The sequence below is a fragment of the Leptodactylus fuscus genome, chromosome 6 (assembly GCF_031893055.1).
Source record: "Leptodactylus fuscus isolate aLepFus1 chromosome 6, aLepFus1.hap2, whole genome shotgun sequence".
Taxonomy (NCBI): Eukaryota; Metazoa; Chordata; class Amphibia; order Anura; family Leptodactylidae; genus Leptodactylus; species Leptodactylus fuscus.
This window is the reverse complement of record NC_134270.1, coordinates 89890615-89912208: the sequence shown is the minus strand read 5'-3', so window position 1 is coordinate 89912208 and position 21594 is coordinate 89890615. Positions and strand designations below refer to the sequence as shown.

Here is a 21594-nt window from a genome sequence, read left to right as displayed (position 1 = left end):
GTCTATGGAAGGCGGATTACAACAGATCGTCATTTGTTGTAGTCAGTTTTGCAATCCATTTTCCCTCTGCAGATGCTCAGGATGAAGGTAAAACCATGAAAATGGATTGGTCAAAAACGGATCTTACAGCAAACAGGCTGTTTTTTTCACAGACATCCATTGATTATCCATCTAAAGAAACAGATTAGGGCAAACCTGGGCAAAGTCCGGCTAGGGAGGCGTGTCTAGGGGGCGTGTCTTAGTGCCGGCCGAAGATGGAGACATGTGAGTGTGTCATAAGGTACTGAAAGATGTAAGGTGAGCTGCAGGGTGGAGAGTGTGTGTGTGTGTGTGTGTCTATATGTGTCTGTCTATCTATATGTGTGTCTGTATGTGTGTGTGTCTGTCTATGTGTGTGTCTGTATGTGTGTGTGTGTCTGTGTGTCTCAGTAACCTAGGGGCAGAGATGGAAGGGGAATGTTATACTAGGGCAGAGATGGCAGATGGGGGGGGGGGGGGACATGAAACTGGGGGAGAGATGGAGGGGAGGACATGAAACTGGGGGAGAGATGGAGGGGGGGGGATATGAAACTGAGGGAGAAATGGAGGGGGGCATGAAACTAGGGGTAGATGAAGAGGGCACTTAGACTGGGGGGACATTAAACCGTGGAGGAAGCTGTAGGGGGACCTGTCTGCCTCTAGTTGCCCCCAGTTTAATGTCACCCTCCAGGTACCCCTACGGTTTAATGTCTGCTTCCCGATTTTAATGTCCCCCTCTAGTTGCCCCCAGTTTCATGTCCCGCTCCAGCTGTCAATTTATTGCCCCCCTCCAACTACTCCCACTGTTTAATGTCCCCTTCCAGCTGCTCCAGTTTCATGTCCCCTCTAGTTTCCACCAGTTTATACTGGGGCACCAGGAGAGGGACCTAATACTGTGGGGCAGTTGGAAGGGAACATTATAATGTGGAGGCATATAGTGTATGGGTGACTGTAGGAGGATTATACTTTGTGGGGGCACATGGAAAGATGATTGGAAATGGGCGGAGTCAACATAGAAGTGGGTGGAGCTAAATTTGCCGTGGCGCAGCCCTCTAGCATAGTTTCAATTTCTTATGCGGCCCCATGGGAAAATTAATTGCCCACCCCTGGATTAGGGTATTTACTGTGTCATCGTTTGGAATCCATTTTGTACCAAACAGTTATTTATTTTTATACGGTTTGCAAGCGAATGGATACCAGGCTCAAGTATGAACGAAACATAACAGAGAAATGAAAATCAACGATAAAACAAGTAAAAGGTGAACACAAAATACAAGTCAATAAGTGGCCAAAAAGTTTTACTCTTCATGTGTACACACACAGAGCTTATTTTGAAAAGTCAACTGACCACATTAACAGTTTGTGTTTCGTGCTCTTTTAAGTGTTGAGCTCTAGACACATGCTCAGTTAAGGGCAAAGATACATTTAGCATTTTTCCTAGACTCAGTTTCAGCAACATACCAATTAAGCAACAAATTTATAATGCCCCATAACCTTATCTGTATCTTACTGCCTGAGCTTCCATGCGTGTAAAGATGACGTTCAGCATCTGGGTCAACGTAGCCTTGGCAGTGGTCTGGTTCACCAAGTTTTTGCTGGCCAGGTATATGTTGTAACATGTCCGCACCGTCTGAAGGACAGTGGCCTCGTGAATCTCAACATATGGCGAGGTGACCACAGTCAGAAGAGCCTAGGAGAAAGAGTATTATGCATTTACATTATATTACTCTTAATAATGCACCCGTTGCAGTTACTGAAGTAAAAGATCATGGGTAGATTTTACCTTAACGAATAAAGTCACTGTCACAGTTGGTAGACGGAGACAAATGATCAGCACCAAAGTGCCGAATCAGGTGGTGGCTTTCTGAAGTAATGAGAGCTGCAATCTGATCAGCTGCCCATCTTTTGCACTTCAACCATGGGCGGGTTTTAAGTCTCACCTTAATTATCTGGAGTTGCACTCCCTCATCTGTCTGAGGACCCTGGAAACAACTGCAGATCGTGTCCACTATGCGATCTATGAGACGTTTTCCAAAAATACCTTTATCTGGAGCATTGCCAGTTATATGACCATATGCAATTAATTTCTACAAAAAAAAAAAGAGCAAGAATAACTACACATTAACGTTGAATGGTACTCACAGCAGTGTCCACTGACATGCATCTAAACCAGAATTACACACTGCAGGACAGCATGAAACCCTCTACTGGCCGAACACATTGTTGCAGTCTGTCCCTAAAAGCAAACTAGTATATAAGTGCATGTCAGCTAAACATTGTCTGCATGCCCTTATGTATGATGATAGGTACCTGTAAGCAATCCAGGGAAGTACTGACCACTCGAGGAGACTTTGACTGACAGGCCAACTCAAAAGGAAGAAAATATTTGTCAGCTTCAATGAACTTAGGTTTGAAGGACAGAGCGGATTTATCCCTATTGCATGAGGGAAGAAAAATCATGATAAATGGAAAAGCTTCAGACAAAGTACGTGTCAGATGCTGTACAAGTCACACTTACTTCTGTTGTTCCAATTCAACTTTAATTTCACCTGCAAAATATAAAAAAACAAAAAAAATAACACTTGGGATAACAGAATATGACTAGATGCAGATCCGACAATATATCGCAATACTGATAAAAACCTGTCCTGTCTTAACAGGCTGCAATCAGTCTTCAGTAGGAGGGGTTATCAAGTGCCATACTGAAATGCTGTTAGCCTCAGAAGTAGTAAAGAGCTATCAGCTTACTGCAAGAGATAATGTGTGCAGGGGTGGGAGAGAGGAAGGGAGTGTTATTAACATAGTGGATTCAAGAATACCCCACCATCTATTTATATCATCAATGTAGCAGATAGACCCTACAATACTATCGTACTATTAGTCCTTTCCTGTCCCAGGGACCACTTTTTAGGGACCACTTCAGTTCCCAAATTATAAAGGACTATATAATAGAAACCCCCGTAAATCACCCCATTTTCAAAACAGCACCCTTCAAATAATTCAAAACCGCATTTGGGATGTTTGTTAACCCTTTAAGCAGTTCATAAGAAAAAGAATATGGAGGTGAAATTTCATGTTTTTTCACTAACACATTCACAAAGGGTTAAAGGAGAAAATGCCTCTGGCAGTTTATCTTGCAATTTCTTCCAAGCACAGAAATACCCCACATGTGGGTGTAAACTGATTTCTGGGCACACGGCAGTGCATAGAAGGGAAGGAGTGACACTGGGTGTTTGAACAGCAGATTTTGCTGGAATAGTTTTAAGGCGCCATTTCTCATTTGCAGAGCCCTTAGAGTACCAAAACAATGGAAAACCCCCAAAAGTGACACGATTTTAGAAACTACACCCCTCTCAGAATTCATCAAGGGGTATAGTGAGCATTATGACCCTGGCTGTTTCACAGATTTTACTAACATTAGGATGTGTAAATGAAAAATGACTAAAATGTCACTTTATCCCCAAAGTCCTCATTTTCACAAGGGGTAAAGCCACCCTGCCACAGTTTAAACAATTTCTCCTGAACACGGTAATACTACATATGTGGTTATAATCTGCTGTAGGGGTACATGGTGGGGATCAGAATGGAAAGAGCGCTATTTGGCTTTTGGAGCGTGGATTTTGCTGGAGTAGTTTTAAGGTGCCATGTCGCATTTGCTGAGGAATGTATCAAGGGGTATTACCGTATATATAACACAGAAAAAGCGTAAGCCAATAAATTAAATCACAATCACAATATCTATAAAAATATCAAAAATATTTTATTATATCTGGTAAACAAAATACCATAAAAACAAATACAGCAGGGCAGATGGATATACCCAAAAGAACACAAATAGTGACACAAAAGACTAGAAAATATAAGGCATTCAGCTAGATAGTCAAAAAATTATATCTGTCATACTATCAACTACAGGCAGCTAACATATCAAATATCCTGGCTCAGTAATCCTAGTTACAATAGAAAGGATACTACACTGCAACATATAGTATGCACCCAAAGATTATATATACACAAGTAATCTCAGATGAAGGTCCCATAAATATCACCTAGTAATTATGCTACAATAGCAATAATCCAGAACACAATAGGGACTACATCAAAAGATAGCTATAATATAAAGGACAGAAAAAGACCATGGAAATGATTCCCATTTAAATAGCACTATTAGCAAATCACAGGGTAACCATGGTGCAACACAGAGCCAAATAGTTACATGTGTACTATTGATTACCTGCAGTCATAGTGACAAGATATAGATCATCAGCCGAATGCCCAGAAGATCACTGACAAGTAGGACCACCTCTACGCATTTCGCCAAACCACTGGCTTCCTCATGAGAATGTACAGCGGATGGTGAAGAGTCAATATGTAAGCTGTGCGGAGTACATTAGGAACACCAAATTCCCTACTATGTCCCAGTAGCTCCTATGATTGGGAGAGTCACTCTGGGGGGGGGGTCACTTCTGGTGTCTTTTCCCTCATAAGCTGTAAATATGGGGTGTCCCCAGATATATGCTCACGCAGCTTATACATTCCCTTCCTGCCGCAGCCAGCTGTGTTCTAATAATTTGGTGAATTTGGTGTTTTTTGTTTTCACATTGCTATATTTTCTTTATTTTTCTGGTGATGTTTCCATATAAGGGCTTGTTGTTTGCGGGGACGAGATGAATACATCTATTACAACTTATTGAATACATTCTATTAACTCTTTTTTTTTTTGCTGGATTTAAAATAAATAAATAAATATTGGCATTGCGTTTTACCTTTTGAATTTTTTGCTATGCAGTGTACAGTATAAGTAACATGTTCCCTTTATTCTGAAGGTCGGTACGGTTATGGCGATATCTCGTCTATATTACTTTTTTATGCGATACTAATTCTGCAGAATAAAAACACATTTGGGGACATAAATCAATCATCTTCTGAGAGGCGCAACATTTTTATTTTTCAGTTGACAGTGTTGGTTGGGGGCTTATCAACATATCTAAAAATTCAAGCGTATTGCTCTCAATCTTAGCTGTAAATCTCATATTTGAATCATTCATATTCAGATAGTCAACAAAGTTGGAAAAATTTTTATCAGAGCCCAGCCATAGTAGAAAAATGTCATCGACATAACGCAAATATAGGGAGATATACTTGGAAAACCTATTTTCTGATGCGAAAACATACTTGTCCTCAAAGTCAGCAAGGAAATTACGCCGCTGTTCCCCATGTGACCGCTGGGGTCCGATCACAGGCCTCTGGCTCATAACAGAAGTCGCCAGAGAGGAGAGTATACCTATTTATTGTTTTAGGTCACCTCCCAGGGCTAGTGTCTCTAGAAAAAGGGCCCGGCGACATGCCGGGGCCCCTTTTCATTTACAATATTTATAGCAGTCAGGGAACCAGGCTTTCCCCGACCGCTGTCACAGTGGTACCGAGCACCAGCCATCTCCAGCTGGCCCTGGAAGACTATACCCGGCGTATGACAACCCCCAACTTTTCAGAAGGTTTTCAGGGGTTAAAAACTCGTCTTATACACCGGAAAATACAGTATCTCTTTTTCTATCAAGAGTATCATCTAATGAGCCAAGATCCTCAAATGAGAGTACACTGGCAGCTTGATTCCAATATAAGAATTTTCAAAAAAAGGTATCCAGCAATCAATAGAATAAGATGATATAAAAATTAGAAGAAAATAAAACTATGACAATAAAAAACTTACAAAAAATCCATATTGTGCATGGCTATATCTGACTCACAAATAACGACTAAGGAACAATTTTTCAGAAATGCATCAGCCCAGACGCTCTTTTTATCTCGTTATTTGTGATTCAGATATAGCCATGCACAATATGGATTTTTTGTAAGTTTTTTATTGTCATAGAAGAAAATAAAACTTGAATTTTTACATCATCTTATTCTATTGATTGCTGGATACCTTTTTTCGAAAATTCTTTAACTGCTGAAGTTCTCCAGACCGAGGAGTAACTATCCGTGAAATCCACCAACATAGAGGAATGTAAGTTTTTTGGATTTTTTCTTGATTTAACCTGGAATAGTGGGCTGTGTTTTCCCTTCTCCCCATCTTCCCTTCCACTTGTTGATTCCAATATGAGGAGTCGTCCTCACAGACAAGATATATTGTCTTGGGTTGCTCTTACACGACAGTAATGCTTTTACGGTCCGCAAGTTGCTGATCAGCAACACTAGTTGCTGATCATCAACATAGACTCCGCAGATGCCCGTAAACTGCCGCACTCTCCCATAGAACTCTATGGGCGAGTCCGTGCAGTGCCATGAATTACGGCCATTACAGACATGTTCTACGGCCCGGCACACCACGGATAAAATATCTGGTGGTGTAAGAGGCCGCATTGAATATAATGTGTCCGCAAATGGTCCGCAATTGAAAACCCTCAACTGCGGACCATTTGCGGTCTTAAATTACGGTCATGTAAGATCAGCCTAAAGGAAGAAAGCAAACATTTTTAATCAGTGTTTTTCCATTTCTGTTTAAATCAAGCCTTGATATTATTATGAACTGGGAAAACATTTGTACAATTGAGGGCTTATCCCACTAAATCCATTGTGGATCTGGCAGTTTATAAAAGGAAATTGGTTTCATCTTCGTAGAATGATGCCCAGTTCAGATCAAAGGAATACCGATTCTCCATCACCTTCTACAAGTGCTGAGAGGAGGTGTTGTGGAAAACTCTGTAATATAGCTTTAATGACTGAACTCTCTTTTTAATACTGGCCACAGAGGAAGGAGATTTGTCTACTACAATCTTATCCAATCAAGATTGACAGAGAGGTGTAAGGTAAAGGGACAACACGGTGGCTCAGTGGTTAGCACCGCAGCCTTGCAGTGTTGGAGTCCAGGAATCCCGACAGGAACACCTGCAAGGAGTTTGTATGTTCTCCCCGTGTTTGCGTGGATTTCCTCCCATTCTACAAAGACATACTTAGGTGAGAGAAAAATGTACATTGTGATCCCTATATGGTGCTCACAATCTACATTTAAACCAAAAAAAAAAAAAAAGGCTTAAGTTTTGTTTTTTTTTGTTTTTTTTAACAGGGCCCACAAGGTCTAGATTTAGAGGTCTTTTTCAATGCTTTAGCGCCAAAGCACACATTAAAATAAAAAAAAAAAAAAAAAAAAAACAACTGAGCAGCATTATATACATCTCAGACCCCTAACGCAAGACTCACAAAAAGTCCCAGTAATCAGTGTATCTAAACTGAAACGCTCTCAGAGAAGAAACAGTCCTACTACCTTACCCTCTATACGATTTATACAGTGCCTTTACAGCTACCTCCTCATGTCTTCAGTGTCCACATGGTGCCAGTCAAGAATAGAACTGCACAACTAGAGGGGACGATGGTATCACATCTGTTTGCATGCACACTTTCCTAGACAATTTCCCATTGGCATCCATGACCAGAGGACTCCACCACTTCAATAAGCCACCAGCAGCCCCCTATGACAAGTGGCAGACACCTCTAGGACGACGCGCCCCAACCTCCCAAAGTAAAGGGGTCCAAGGTGCTTGCAAAATAGGAGGAAGAAAGGCTTAAATTTAAGAGATTGAAATGGGCAAGACTGAAGGGACGAGTAGAGGAAAGGCTTTTAATACATTTCCATCAATGCTATTTTGCAGTAAAAATAAATCTAAGCAGTTTTTGAAGCAGCCTGTGACAAACTAAAGAGGTAGGTCATTCCACAGTTCAACATTACATCAAGTTATTACCATAATAAAGCCACACTTGCAACTAACCACCTCAGTAGTGGAGGGCCCGAGACAAGGGACTGGAAATGAAAAGGCAGATCAGAAACTCAGGGCACCATTAAGGTTTAATAAGCAGCCTCAAAGTGGAATAGAGAATCAGGAAACTCCATCCAAAAGAACCTGGCTCAAATGGCCAATAGGTGAAAAATTTCTAACCCTTCTGGGGTGCAGATACATCTCTATAAACCCAGGAACACTGGGCAGCAAACTTGGTTGGAAAAATACTCTGTCCTGGCTGTAAACAAAAGGGAATACCAAAGAAGCAGGATCAGAAGCAAGACCTCTCAGTACAGTGTATAATCTTCCACAGCACCCCTACTGTGGCTAGACATGGCATAAAATGCTCCACAGAGTCTAAATAGTATATGCTCCACAGTGAGCCCCACACAGCAAATTATACTCCCAAATCTCGCACACGGCATAATGCTCCTCAGTGGCCCCACACAGTGGATAAAAATACCAGTTATTCTAAGTTTACATCATGGCAGCCTCGTGTTTTCTGTGGTTTGCCATTGTTTTCCTGAGGGCTCAAGTATATGGACCACACTTTGAGCAAGAATTCTCCAAAGGATGCCATTATGCTTCCCTGTCCCCTCTCACTGCACATAACACCATGGCATTGCAAATGATCATGTTATTGACAGCATTCCTCTTTATATACTCAGGCTGACTTCTTTCTAAATTTTCTTATATTGCGCTATTTGCGCTTTATCCACCATTCACAATTGCTAGGCGAGTTTCACATGTGGCCAGCTATTCTGCTTCTATGAATTCCAGGACGCCTACATGCATACAGACACTGACTACATCCATGGTCCTTAAAAGTCCCACAACACGTTAGCCTCTCTGTATCAGTTATTGCTTTTGTTCACATACGGTATACCTATATATTGTGTATATGGATCCCCATTAAGTGTACAGCATTTCTGTGCATCAAGACCAGGAGATCAGACATTGGCATATGAATTAATGAGCATTGAACAATGTGACTATAAAATATTTTGTGCTGTGGTGTATATGTTCTGACTGTAGCCTGTAACCATAAAATGTAGAACTCTTTCTCAGCACCTGTGTTCCCCTCTTCCCCCCCCCCCCCCCTTGTGAGAAGATGACCAGCAGAGAGTTAGAGTCACAGTATATCTCCCCCAGATTCCTAACATGTGTGTGGTCCAAGGCGGATTTTAAATAAACTGCAGCCCAGGTGTGGATTAAAGGCTCACTACTGGGCCATAAAAGAGCCTGCTCTTCAGGACAGATCCTGGGAGGAAAAGAAGTGGCTAGGTGTGCCTGACACTAAGAGCCTTGCGTTACAGTGCAGTGCTGCTTTTGGTCGATTTGTGTGGCTGGTAGTAAGCCAAGTATTTTCTGTTTAGTTAGCACTCAGACGAGCAGGTTTTTGCTTTCCCTGAAGTTAAGGCTGTATTTTATTTTGCTTTTCCTGTGTCTGATGTAGAGGTTTATTTTGCTGTTTTGGTTTTTTTTGTTTGTTTTTTTTAAATAAACCATTTTTTGCTGCAAGATTTGTGTCCCTGTCTGACTGGTTGGGTCCACACCACTGCTTCTACCGAGGTAACTTCCCCACACCCCGTGGGGATCTAATATAAGAGTTTATTTATTGTAATACATATATACAGTGAAACCTCTAAAGACGACCTCACAATGTTTCATGAAAAAAAATAGTCTTTTAGAGAGGAGGTCTTCTCAAAGTAGATAGCTAAGATGAAAAACTGAAAACCTGTCACAAAAAACGTGGTCTGGATAAGAGGGTGGTCGTCTTAACGGGGCTCTATCATTGGGAAAACTAATTTATAAACAAGTACAAATGAGCATAGCCTTTAGAAAGGCTATTCCACACATACCATTTGTATGTTAATCGCCTCAATCGTTTTTGAATGAGCAGCTTTCATTCACATGCTAATTAGCCTCCTGCATGCACCTGAAATTTCAGCGAGCACTCTCTGCTCTGTGTGTAAGAGCAGGGAGCTGCTGCTGATGACTCATCAGCCTTCCCTGCTCTCACACAAAAAAATCTAAATAGCACTTCTTCCCTTCTGTGCCTGACTGTACCCAAAAAGCAGTTTATACCCACATATGATATTAAGCACGTTATCCTGACTACACCAGTGTCATACATGTGGGCATAAACTTCCTCTTGGGCACACAGGAGGGTGCAAAAAGGAAGGAGAGCTATGTACTTTTGCACAGCTGATTTAGATTGTTGCTTTTCGGATGCCATGTCACATTTGTAGAGACTCTAAAATTGCCCCTATAAAATGGGGGTCACTTCCTGGGCAATTCCAATCAACTGGCATCTCCAGGGCTCTACAAAAACAACATGACATCCAGAAAATCTCTCCAAATCTGTAAACCAAAAATCGAACTGCTCCTTCCCTTCTGAACTCTGTTGTGTGCCCAAGCGGCAGTTTACATCCACATATGTAACTTATTTCTACCCGGGATAGCCCACAATAGTTTTAATGTCTCTGATACAAAGTGGGTTCAACGCATTTGGCACCGAAATGGCATATTTCTTTAAAAATCATCATCTTCTACATTAATTTTCAGGAAGCACTCAGGCTCAAAATGATAATACTCCTTGATAAATTCCTTGAAGGGTGTAGTTTTTAAAATGCAGTCACTTTTGAAGGGTTTCCATTGTATTGGTTCTTTAAGGGCTCTGCAAATGAGACATGGCACCTTAACCCCTTCCCGCCAATGGCACTTTTTGACTTCCTGACCAAGCTCGATTTTTCAAAACTGACATGTGTCACTTTATGTGGCAATAACTATGGAACGCTTTAACTTACCGAAGTGATTTTGAGACGGTTTTCTCGTAACACATTGTACTTCATGTTAGTAGTAAATTTTGGTTGATATGTTTGTGGATTTGGTGGAAATTTTGAAACATATGCATTTTATAAAGTTTGAAATGATGTGCATTGCATACAGATAATCAGACCGCCAAAATTATATCATAAATCTCATGTCCCAGATCTCTGCTTTATGTCGGCATCAAACTTTAGTCACCCTTTTATTTTTTAGGGACATTATAAGATTTACAAGTGAAACAATATTCTACATTTTCAAGAAATTTCTAAAACCCATTTTTTAAAGGGACTAATCCAGTTATGAAGGGGTTTTGAAAGACCCTTGTATTAAAACCCCCCATAAATCAACCGATTTTCAAAACTGCACCCCTTAAATAAGCCAAAACAACATATACCAAGTATTTCAACCCTATAAGTGCTTAACAGGAATTAAGACAAAATGGAGGTGAAATTTTCAAATTTGATTTTACTAATATTTTCGTTTAGCCCTAGAATTTGCACAGTCACAAGGAGTTAAAGGAGAAAACGCATCCCACAATTTGTTATGCAAGTTCTCCAAATTACCATAGTACCCCACTTGTGGGTGTAAACTAATATATGGACGCACAGCGAGATGCAGAAGGGAAGGCATGCCAAGGAGCTTTTAGGGGGCAGATCCGGCTATGATCAGTTTCAGGAACCATGTCGCATTTATAGAGCCCTTGAGGTGTCAAAACAGTGGAAACCTGTAGAAAGTGACCCCGTTTTGAAAACTGCACCCCTCAAAGAAATTATCAAGTGATGTAGTGAGCATTAGTAACCCCGAAGTGAATATATAAGCTGTGCGGAGTAAATTGGGTACACCAAATCCCATTCTATTTTCCCACTAGCTCCTATGACACGGATGGGGAAGAGGGGCTGTCACGGGATGGTTAGAGTCTATACTATAGGCAATGTGTAATATATATTTCATGTGGAATGTATTCTCTAACCTGTTGTATACATCAATGTGTAGTTGGCTGATTGGGGTCTAGTGTGTTAGCACATTGTATGCAAATACCTCTAACTAGTGAGGACAATGGGTGGAGATAATCTGATCAGTGTCTCCAAGAAGATGTTGGACGGTGCATTGTCCATAGTAGACAGGGAGTCTTCTCTCCTTGGTATAGGTGAGGGGGAAGGATCTGTGACTCAGCCCTTCCCACCCACAGATATAGGTGTAACAGTCGTAGTATATAGTTGTAGCTAGCAGTTAGTAAGTGTTAGCCGGCCTGTGCACAGCTCTGTAGAGAGCCAGAATTTAGTTACAGGACCAAGGAGCCAAAGCTATCATTGGATTGTGACTTCTGTGGACTTATTGTTGTTACGGTTGATGTGACCGCCGCCGGCTACTAACTTTGTGGATTACAATAAATTGCTGTTGTCTCCTGACCTCTTGCGTCCGTGTTGATTCAAAAGACCATCCGGAGGAAGACGTATACCTTTGCTCCGTGACAACTGGTTGGCAGCGGTGGGATCAACAGCGGACAGCGAGATGGACTACAGCAGCGCAGCGATTAATGGAGCCACAACCTCAGAATACAGGAACTGGACTATGGCAAGTCTACAAGTAAGGGCCCGGGAACTAAACCTGAGTTACCAGGGAAGAACGAAAGAGCAACTGATCGAGGCACTGGAGGAGATGACCCTGCAAAGCGACCATGAGGAGGGCTGCCCCCAGGAGACAGTAGAGATACAGGAGTGGCAGGTACAGACCCAAAAGAGCAGATGGGTTGTTTTGTATGAGGAGGAATTGGCAGTGCTGGGGCTAGGAGCAACTGCAGAGCAAAGGAGTAGAGCATTACAGAGGGCTCAGGAAACGGAGAAGGAGGAACAGAGAATGGCGCATGAAAAGGAAAGAATGGCGCATGAAATGCGAATGGCTGAGATAACTATGAGGAATTATAATCAAACGTCGACCCCCAGCCCAACAGTGAGAGAACCACCATATGTCTCCCATAAACACTTCAAGACCTTTGATGAAGCGGCTGGGGATGTTGATGGATATTTTCAGGACTTCGAACACCAGTGCCACCTGATGGAAGTCCCAGAGAAGGATTGGGTCCGGTATCTGGTGGGGCACCTACGAGATGGGGCTGCGGAAGCTCTCAGAGCCATGGACCCTAGTGATCAGCGGGACTATGAGGCCATTAAAAGAGCGGTGCAGAAGTATTATGCAGTCACTCCAGAGACCTACCGAGTTCAGTTCCGCTCTTTGTCTTACAATGGGGGAAGCTCCTTCCACATGTTCGCCCACAAGTTGAAGCAAGCATGCAAGCGCTGGCTAGAAGGAGAGGAGGCTGTCACAGTCGATAAGATCCTCCAAGTCATACTTAAGGAACAGTTCTTTTCCCAGTGCCCCGCTGAGATCCGTGAGTGGGTGCTGGAACGGAACCCAGCCACAGTTGAGCAAGCTGCTTCCCTTGCAGATGAGGGCCTGACCATCAAGCCGCAGTGGAAGAGGTTGTTTGCAGAGGAGCGGAAAACTACCACAGTCCGCCAGACACCCTTCATCCAGCCACCCACCTTTCGTGCCCGGCCTCAGGATTACAATTCCCCCTCTACCTTTGCCCCAGCCCATCGGCCTCCAGCTATGAACAACCCTGTCCCTAGACAACGACCTACTGGAAGAATGCTAGAGCGCAGATGTTTTGGGTGCGGGCGGCCTGGACATTTGCAAGCTAGTTGCCCTGTTAACATGGGGGCACGGGCCACCGTGGCATCCCGGCCTATTCACTACCTGGGAACCACCCCTAGGACAGAAAGTTTGGCCCCATTTCCAGATGACCCCATGAATGACCCATCTGTTCCACCTCCAGGGGTCTATGGGATTCAGCCTTCTGCCACACATCCCGCAAACCTTCAGCGGAAGCACTTGCAGGAGGTCCTACTGGATGGTCGAACAGTTGTTGGATTCCGGGACTCGGGAGCTTTCCTAACGGTAGCGGACCCCCGAGTTGTGCGACCCGAGGCCCTAGAGGAGGGCCCTGGCATTTCTATCAAGTTGGCAGGGGGTACTCGGAGACGTATTCCTAAAGCTACCGTGGAACTTGACTATGGTTATGGACCAAAACGATGCACAATTGGTGTGATGAGCGGGCTGCCGGCTGATGTTCTGTTAGGCAACGATGTTGGAAATCTACAGTGCCACTTTGTGGGAGCAGTGACCCGAAGCCAAGCTCAGGGAGAAGCCAACATGGATCCACCGGATTTTCTGCCAGATGCCAGCCCTTCAACCCTACAACTTTACCATTCAGCACCGCCGAGGGAACCAACACCAGAACGCAGATGGGTTATCCCGGGCCGGAGGACATATGATCTATAGAGACTGATGTGCATTCCCCAATTTACCTGTGTAGGCCAATTGTGTCATGCACATGTTTTGAGAGGGGGAGGGGTTGTCACGGGATGGTTAGAGTCTATACTATAGGCAATGTGTAATATATATTTCATGTGGAATGTATTCTCTAACCTGTTGTATACATCAATGTGTAGTTGGCTGATTGGGGTCTAGTGTGTTAGCACATTGTATGCAAATACCTCTAACTAGTGAGGACAATGGGTGGAGATAATCTGATCAGTGTCTCCAAGAAGATGTTGGACGGTGCATTGTCCATAGTAGACAGGGAGTCTTCTCTCCTTGGTATAGGTGAGGGGGAAGGATCTGTGACTCAGCCCTTCCCACCCACAGATATAGGTGTAACAGTCGTAGTATATAGTTGTAGCTAGCAGTTAGTAAGTGTTAGCCGGCCTGTGCACAGCTCTGTAGAGAGCCAGAATTTAGTTACAGGACCAAGGAGCCAAAGCTATCATTGGATTGTGACTTCTGTGGACTTATTGTTGTTACGGTTGATGTGACCGCCGCCGGCTACTAACTTTGTGGATTACAATAAATTGCTGTTGTCTCCTGACCTCTTGCGTCCGTGTTGATTCAAAAGACCATCCGGAGGAAGACGTATACCTTTGCTCCGTGACAGGGGCATTCTGGGGGATCAGCGCTGGTGTATTCTCTCCCATAAGCTCTAAATATGGGGTGTCCCCTGAAAACTCTCGCACCGCTTATACATTTCCTTCTAGTCGCAGCCACTTATGTCCTAATGATTTGGCGACTTTTGGGTTGTCTTCACATTGTACAAGCTAGATTTTTATTTTTATTTTCTGGCAATGTGGCCATATGAGGGCTTGGTGTTTGTGGTATTAGATGTACTTTTCAATGCCACCATTTTGGGGTGCCTGTAACTTATTTACTACATTTTATTAAACTCTTTCTGGGTGGGATGTAAAAGGAAACATCAATTCTGGATTTGCTTTTTAGTTTTGTTTTTTTTTCCCCGTGCAGAGTACAGCATAAGTAACATGTTACCTTTATTCTGCAGGTCTGTATGATTACGGAGATACCTCATTTATATATATTTTTTTTTTATGCATTGCTATTTGTGCAGAATAAAATTCAATTTAGGGGGAAAAAAAAATCAATTATTTTTGCATCGCCATCTTCTGAAAGGCATAACATTTTTATTTTTCAGTAGACAGAGCTGGTTGAGGGCTTATTTTTTGCGGGATGACCTCTGCTTTTTATTGGTACCATTTTGGTTTTCATCTGACCATTTGATTACTTTTATTGAACATTTTGTAAGGCAAAGGAGGTGAATAATCATTTTGTGCGGTTTTCTACGGGTTTTTTTATTTTTATGATGTTCGCCGTTCAGGTTAAATGTTTTAATTTTATTGTTCAGGTTATTACAGACGCGGTGATACCAAATATGTAATTTTTTTTCTATTTTTCTTTATTTTACATAGTAAAACATTTTATATGGGAAAGGAATTTATGGGGCTTTATTTATTTCTAATTTATTTTAAACTTAAACTTTTTTATCACTTTTTTTTTTCCTGTCCCCATGGGGGATTAAAGCAGTGATCTGCTGATCACTGCTTCACTAGATGTACGCTGCAATACACATGTTACACGTGTATTGAAGAGCACAGGAAGCAGTCACCCTGTGCAGACGCACGGGATGACAGCTTCCATTCCTGGCAGTATCAACCAGGTACGTGGAGGGGTAAGTGATGGGGCAGACCCGGGGTCACTGATCAGACCCCGGGCTGCCCACTACCAACACTGGCACCCCTAGAAACCGTCGCGGGGGGGGGGGGTGCCGATCGGCACAATTATGACCTGATTCCTGGAAATGCTGGCGGTCATGTTGAACGCCAACATATCAGGGTTTAGCACCTGCGATCGAACCCGGTTCCGACCGCAGGTGTTACAGGGCATTGTCAGCCGTATGTTACGGCTGACACACGCAGGGCATGGTGTGCACACAGTTTGCGGGAAGTCCTTCCCGGCAGCGCCGTACTGTAACAGCGGATGTCGGGAAGGGGTTAAAAATATACCAGCAAAACCTGTCCTCCAAAAGCCAAATAGCACTCTTTCCATTCCAAGCCCAATAACGTACCCATACAGCAGATTATAACCACATGTGGAGTATTATTACGTTCAGGAGAAATTGTGTAACAAATTTGAGGGAGCTTTTTCTCCTTTATTCTCTTGTGAAAATAAAAAAAAAAAAAATTAACTAAATTGATGATTTATTGAAAAAAAAAAAAATATTCATTTTCACATCCTAATGTTAATAAAATCTGTGAAACAGCTGTAGGGTCAAAATGCTCACTATACCACTTCATATGTTCTGTGAGGGGTGTAGTTTCCAAAATTGGGTTACTTTTGAAGGTTTCAATTGTATTGGTACTCAAGGAGCAAGTGCGACCTGGCACCCAAAAACTATTCCAGCAAAATCCACCCTCGAAGAGCCAAATAGAGCTCTTTCCATTCCAAGCCCCACTATGTACCCATACAGCAGATTATGTCGTTGTTGCAATAAGCAGCTGCCGATACTTTTCACTCACCTGTCCTGTCCGACCTCCACTGCCTCCTCTAGGCTGCGTCACACTGACGTCATGACGATGAACAACGCTGAGACGCTGTATGTACAGAGTCCAGCCTTCTTCAACAGAGCACCCTGGAGGCGGCAGCAGAGAGCGTCGAGGTCTGGAGCGTAGACAGGAGAGTAAAAAGTATCGGCCACTACTCAATGTCGGAGTAGGGAGTTAGGGGGTCATATACTGTGTGTGTGGGCCATAAATAGGGGGTTCATGTGCTGGGTAAAAAATGAAGTTACCATGTGATGGCAAAAAAAGGGGGTTATATACCGTGTGATGGGCCAGAAATATAAATATATATATATATATATATATATATATATATATATATATATATATACACACACACATATATTTTTATTTTTTATTTTTTTTTACTAGAGCTACAAATATCACAAAATTATGGCTGTTTCTAGATGTGACATGCCACCCGAGTTAAGCTAGGTGCTTTTACGAATTTTGAAACACCAAGTTTAAAGGGAGTCTATCATTGGGAAATGTCATTTTTTATAAGCACATCCTTGCCTAGAGTTTATAAAGGCTATTTCACACATACCTTTAGTATGTAAATTGCCTCAGTAGATTTTGAATCTGTTTTTAATTCATATGCTAATGAGCTTAGACTGTGCACCTGAAGTGTGCGAGCACTGCCTGCTCTGTGTATGCACAGCAGAGGCTGCTGTGCTGATAACTCGTCTCTGCTGTGCATACACATAGAGCAGACAATGCACACAGGCAGCAATTTACATACTAAAGGTAGGTGTGAAACAGCCTTTCTAAAGGCTATGCAAGGATGTGCTTATCTAAAAATGACACTTCCCAATGATAAAGCCCCTTTAAAAGGTTAGCCATCACTGAGATAGACTAGTATTGTGACAGACTGATAAATTTAGCATTTTTAGACCTTATGAGCATGACTGGAAAAAATGGTCTAGTGGCAGATGGTTTTTTTGTAACAAACTCCCTGAAGTTATAGCACAGAGGAAGCTTGGTGTCCTGTACCACATCACTTGTAGCAACAGCTAGTACAAAGCCCCATTTCACATTGGGAAGGGGGGGGTTCGACACTTGAGGTAGATTGCCGAGTAAAAAATAAAACTCCCTTAGGGTGCATGCACACTACGTAACGCCGGGCGTGTATGAGAGCCGTACACGCCGGCGTTACAGCAGGGCTGCCGAACACTTCCCATTCACTTCAATGGGAGCGCTCGTAACAGCGGCGTTTACGAGCGCTCCCATTGAAGTGAATGGGAAGTGTTCGGCAGCCCTGCTGTAACGCCGGCGTGTACGGCTCTCATACACGCCCGGCGTTACGTAGTGTGCATGCACCCTTACACATGCCACTCAAGGGTTGAATCTTATAGCAGCTCTACCCTAGCTTTCCAGTTTAACAGACGTCAGTGCTATTATGGTATCCAGTCAAAGTTATTATGTGCATGTTACTAACTGCAATTTAAAAAAAAAATAATAATAATAATAATAATAATAATAATAATGTTCTTCTACTTTGGATTTTACATCAATTGCAGGGTCTTTGACCGGTCATATGACCTTTCCCTAAATGGCATTTCTGAACTTCCTGTGATATGTCCATTGCTAGAATCCCAACACTTCTGGCTCTGCAAGTGGACGTCATAGATGACATCAGGAATAGAGATGAGCAAGTATATTCGATGAAATACCTCCACTGCATACCTATTGTTGTAAAAAAAAAAAAGCGCCAGGGAAGGTGAGAGGTGAAACGAATATTTACTGCGTGGTATTCGACCAAGTACACCAATAAGGGAGCGTACACACTACCATCATTGTCCGACAGGTAGTGTCTGCTGCTAATGTCCGTTCAAAATCTTGCACGGACATTAGCAGCAGACACTAGCTGTGTCCGTGACATTTTTCATTCATTGAAATGGCGTTCGGGTGCGTTGTTTTACAGTCCGTGTCTGTCCTTAACTGTCCATTCCTAAAGATGTCTGACTTTTCAAGCGAACAGCAAAACCCGACATGTAGGTTTTCTTCTGTCCGCTTGAAAAGTCGGACATCTTTACGAACGGACACTTAAGGACAGGCATGGAGTGTAAAACAACGCACCCAATCGCCATTTAAATGAATGAAAAAAATGTCACAGACACAGCTAGTGTCTGCTGCTAATGTCCGTGCAAGATTTTGAACGGACATTAGCAGCGGACACTATCTGTCGGACAATGACGGTAGTGTGAACGCCCCCTAACTATGCAAAGGGAAGTATTCGATCGAATACTATTCGCTCATCTCTAATCAGGAAGCCAGACAGGACCAGGAGTGATAGCTAAGGCCCCATTCACCCCATCAGCGTTCGCAGAGTCCACTTGGGGACCCCCGAATCGAAACCTATATGCATTAAAAAGCGGTTACCTAGGAAACTAGACGATAATGGGGTCCGTATGGTTTCCAAACAAACCACGCGGAGAGAAAAGTACTGCAAGTAGGACTTCTCTCCACATGTTTCGTGCAGAAACCGAGCGTAAACCACACGGACCTCATTATATTCTATGGGGTCCGTGTGGTTTCCTTAAAGGGGTTGGCCACTTTCAGACCAATATTGACAAACAAATATACAATAAAAAGATTTAAAATTTCCCAATATACTTTCTGTATCAATTCCTCATGGTTTTCTAGATCTCTGCTTGCTGTCATTCATTCTGTTACTTCTAGAGGATAAAACTCTGGCCATGGTCATGTGATTTACAGTCCATGGTCATGTGATGATGCTCATCACATGACCATGGAGCGTAAATCACATTACCAATGGCGTAACTAGGTCCCTCAGTGGCCCCTGCACACAGTATTATACTCCAATGTGGACACCCATAAACATTTATTACACTCTGGGGTCTTTTCCAACCCCAGAGTATAATAATCGGAGACCCGGGGGAATAAAAACATTAAAAAAAAAAAAAAAGTTGCTTACCTGTCCCCCGGCTCCGACGCTGTCGTCCTTCTTCAATGACGTCACATGACCCGGGACGCAGGCTGGGTTTATGTGACGTCAGACAACTAGGCCTGAGGCCTGCCCGGATCGTGGAGAGGTAAATAACAGTGTTTATGTTTCTTACCTCTCTCAGGGCTCCAACCATTATACTTGGGGTTCTGAAAAGACCTCAGTATAATAATAGTCTTTGTGGGGCCCGCGGTGTCACTTACCGATCCCGGCCCAGCGAGGATCAGTAAGTAAATAGGGCCCGTTACCGGCTGGAGTAATGGCCTATTAAAAAAACAAAAACACAGAAGTAGCGGCTGTCACTGGGCCCCCTAATGTCCCGGGCCCTGTGGCAGCTGCCTCTGCTGCTACAGCAGTAGTTACGCCCCTGCACATGACCATGGTCAGAGTTTTATCCTCTAGAAGTAACAAAATGAAATGACAGCAAGCCGAAATATAGAAAACTGTGAAAAAAATTGATACACAAAGTAAATTGGAAAATTGTATATCTTTTTATTGTACATTTGTTTGTCAACATTGGTCAGAAAGTGGCCAACCCCTTTAAGAGGACCTTTCATCAGATCAGGTACATGCAGTTTTATATGCTGCTGGAAAGCTGACAGTGCGCTGAATTCAGTGCACTATCGGCTTTCCTGATCTGTGCCCGATGTAAAGCGCTGTCGGTCCCGGTACCGTAGCGCTTTACAGTCAGAAGGGCGTTTCTGAAACTTAGCCAGGGACGCCCTTCTGCCCAGCAGTGCCTATCACGCTGTGCTGTGTGAGCGGGGAGGAACGCCCCCTCCCTCTGCTCACACAGCTCGTCCATAGACGAGTATTATCAGGAGGGGAGGGAGCGTTCCTCCCCAGTCTCCCAGCACAGCGCGATAGGCGCTGCTGGGCAGAAGGGCGTCCCTGGCTAAGTGTCAGAAACGCCCATCTGACTGTAAAGCGCTACGGTACCGGGACCGATAGCGCTTTACACCGGGCACAGATCGGGAAAGCCAATAGTGCGCTGAATTCAGCGCACTGTCAGCTTTCCAGCAGTATACAAAACTGCATGTGCCCGATCTGATGAAAGGTCCTCTTTAAGGTAACTGGTTTTTAATGTGCATAGGTTTCCGTTCGGGGAGTCATTTTGGCTGTTAAAAAAAATAAAAAAAATAGGCAGTGTATGGGCTGGGATTTTAGCTGCTGGAGATCAGAGAGAATAATGATAAAATAGAAAATGTAGGCAAAGGAGAGTAAGTTCTGTGAAATGGAACTGCTCGATCTAAACACCATGTCGGGTACTATGCAGAGTTCGCAAATGAAAATGGGTTTATGCGAATTACTAAACGTTATGTGGGGGAACATAATGCCATTACCTACAACACATGAGACCCTTTACTAAAAAAAAAAAAAAAAAAAAAAAAAAAATCTTAAAATGGACACTAACGTAAAGATATGCACATATCCATCACAAGTCCTCTCATAAGTTAGTCACACGTTCATTCACAAACATCTTTCCGAGCCCCAGTGTGACAAGCCGTGTAACCTCTTACCTAAGGCCACCTGGCAGGCCGTACGCAGTGGAGAATTCTGGCTTTTGCGTACGTCCTTATCGGCCAGAATCTTCTCCAGCGCCCGGGATAAGAACATGCTTTTGGTCTTATCTCCGTCCCCTGTCTCCTGCATATCCTGATCCAGCTGCCACTCCACCCGCACCGGGAACTCAGCACTGCGCCGCCATCTTGAAACCCGTCACATGACCCTCTTACGGCTCCACCTAGTCCATGCTGGCAAACATAACCGGAGACGGCGCTAAACTAATATGTGCAGGTTAATCCTGAAGGCTGACGTCCGAGCGGCTGCAGTGGGCGGGCACATCTGACAGCACAGGACTTCTTCCGGCCAGGGGTGTACTTTCTCTCAGTGGAATTTCCTTCTGAACAAGGAGGCTTAGATGGCTTTATATTGGCGATTTGGGATACTAATTCCCCCCCCCCCCCGTCTTTAAAGGGATTGTCAAGGCTAAAATATTATTTTTAAGTTTAAGCTCATACTTGCACTCAGGTTT

The 21594-nt window shown here is 43.3% G+C and overlaps 1 protein-coding gene across 2 annotated transcripts in view; it reads right to left on the bottom strand.

The window, feature by feature from the left end:
* ARFGEF2 (ARF guanine nucleotide exchange factor 2) overlaps positions 1 to 21316 on the bottom strand; it is a 145110-nt gene extending 123794 nt beyond the window's left edge. For both annotated transcript variants that reach the window (XM_075276751.1, XM_075276752.1), the window contains exons 1-5: positions 21080 to 21316; positions 2537 to 2567; positions 2329 to 2452; positions 1959 to 2105; positions 1529 to 1708 (exon numbers count right to left, since the gene is read on the bottom strand). In XM_075276751.1, coding sequence (XP_075132852.1) covers positions 1529 to 1708; positions 1959 to 2105; positions 2329 to 2452; positions 2537 to 2567; positions 21080 to 21212 — 615 coding nt within the window. In that variant the 5' untranslated portion in view covers positions 21213 to 21316. The remainder of the gene's footprint in view (positions 1 to 1528; positions 1709 to 1958; positions 2106 to 2328; positions 2453 to 2536; positions 2568 to 21079) is intronic.
* Between the last annotated feature and the right edge of the window lie 278 nt (positions 21317 to 21594).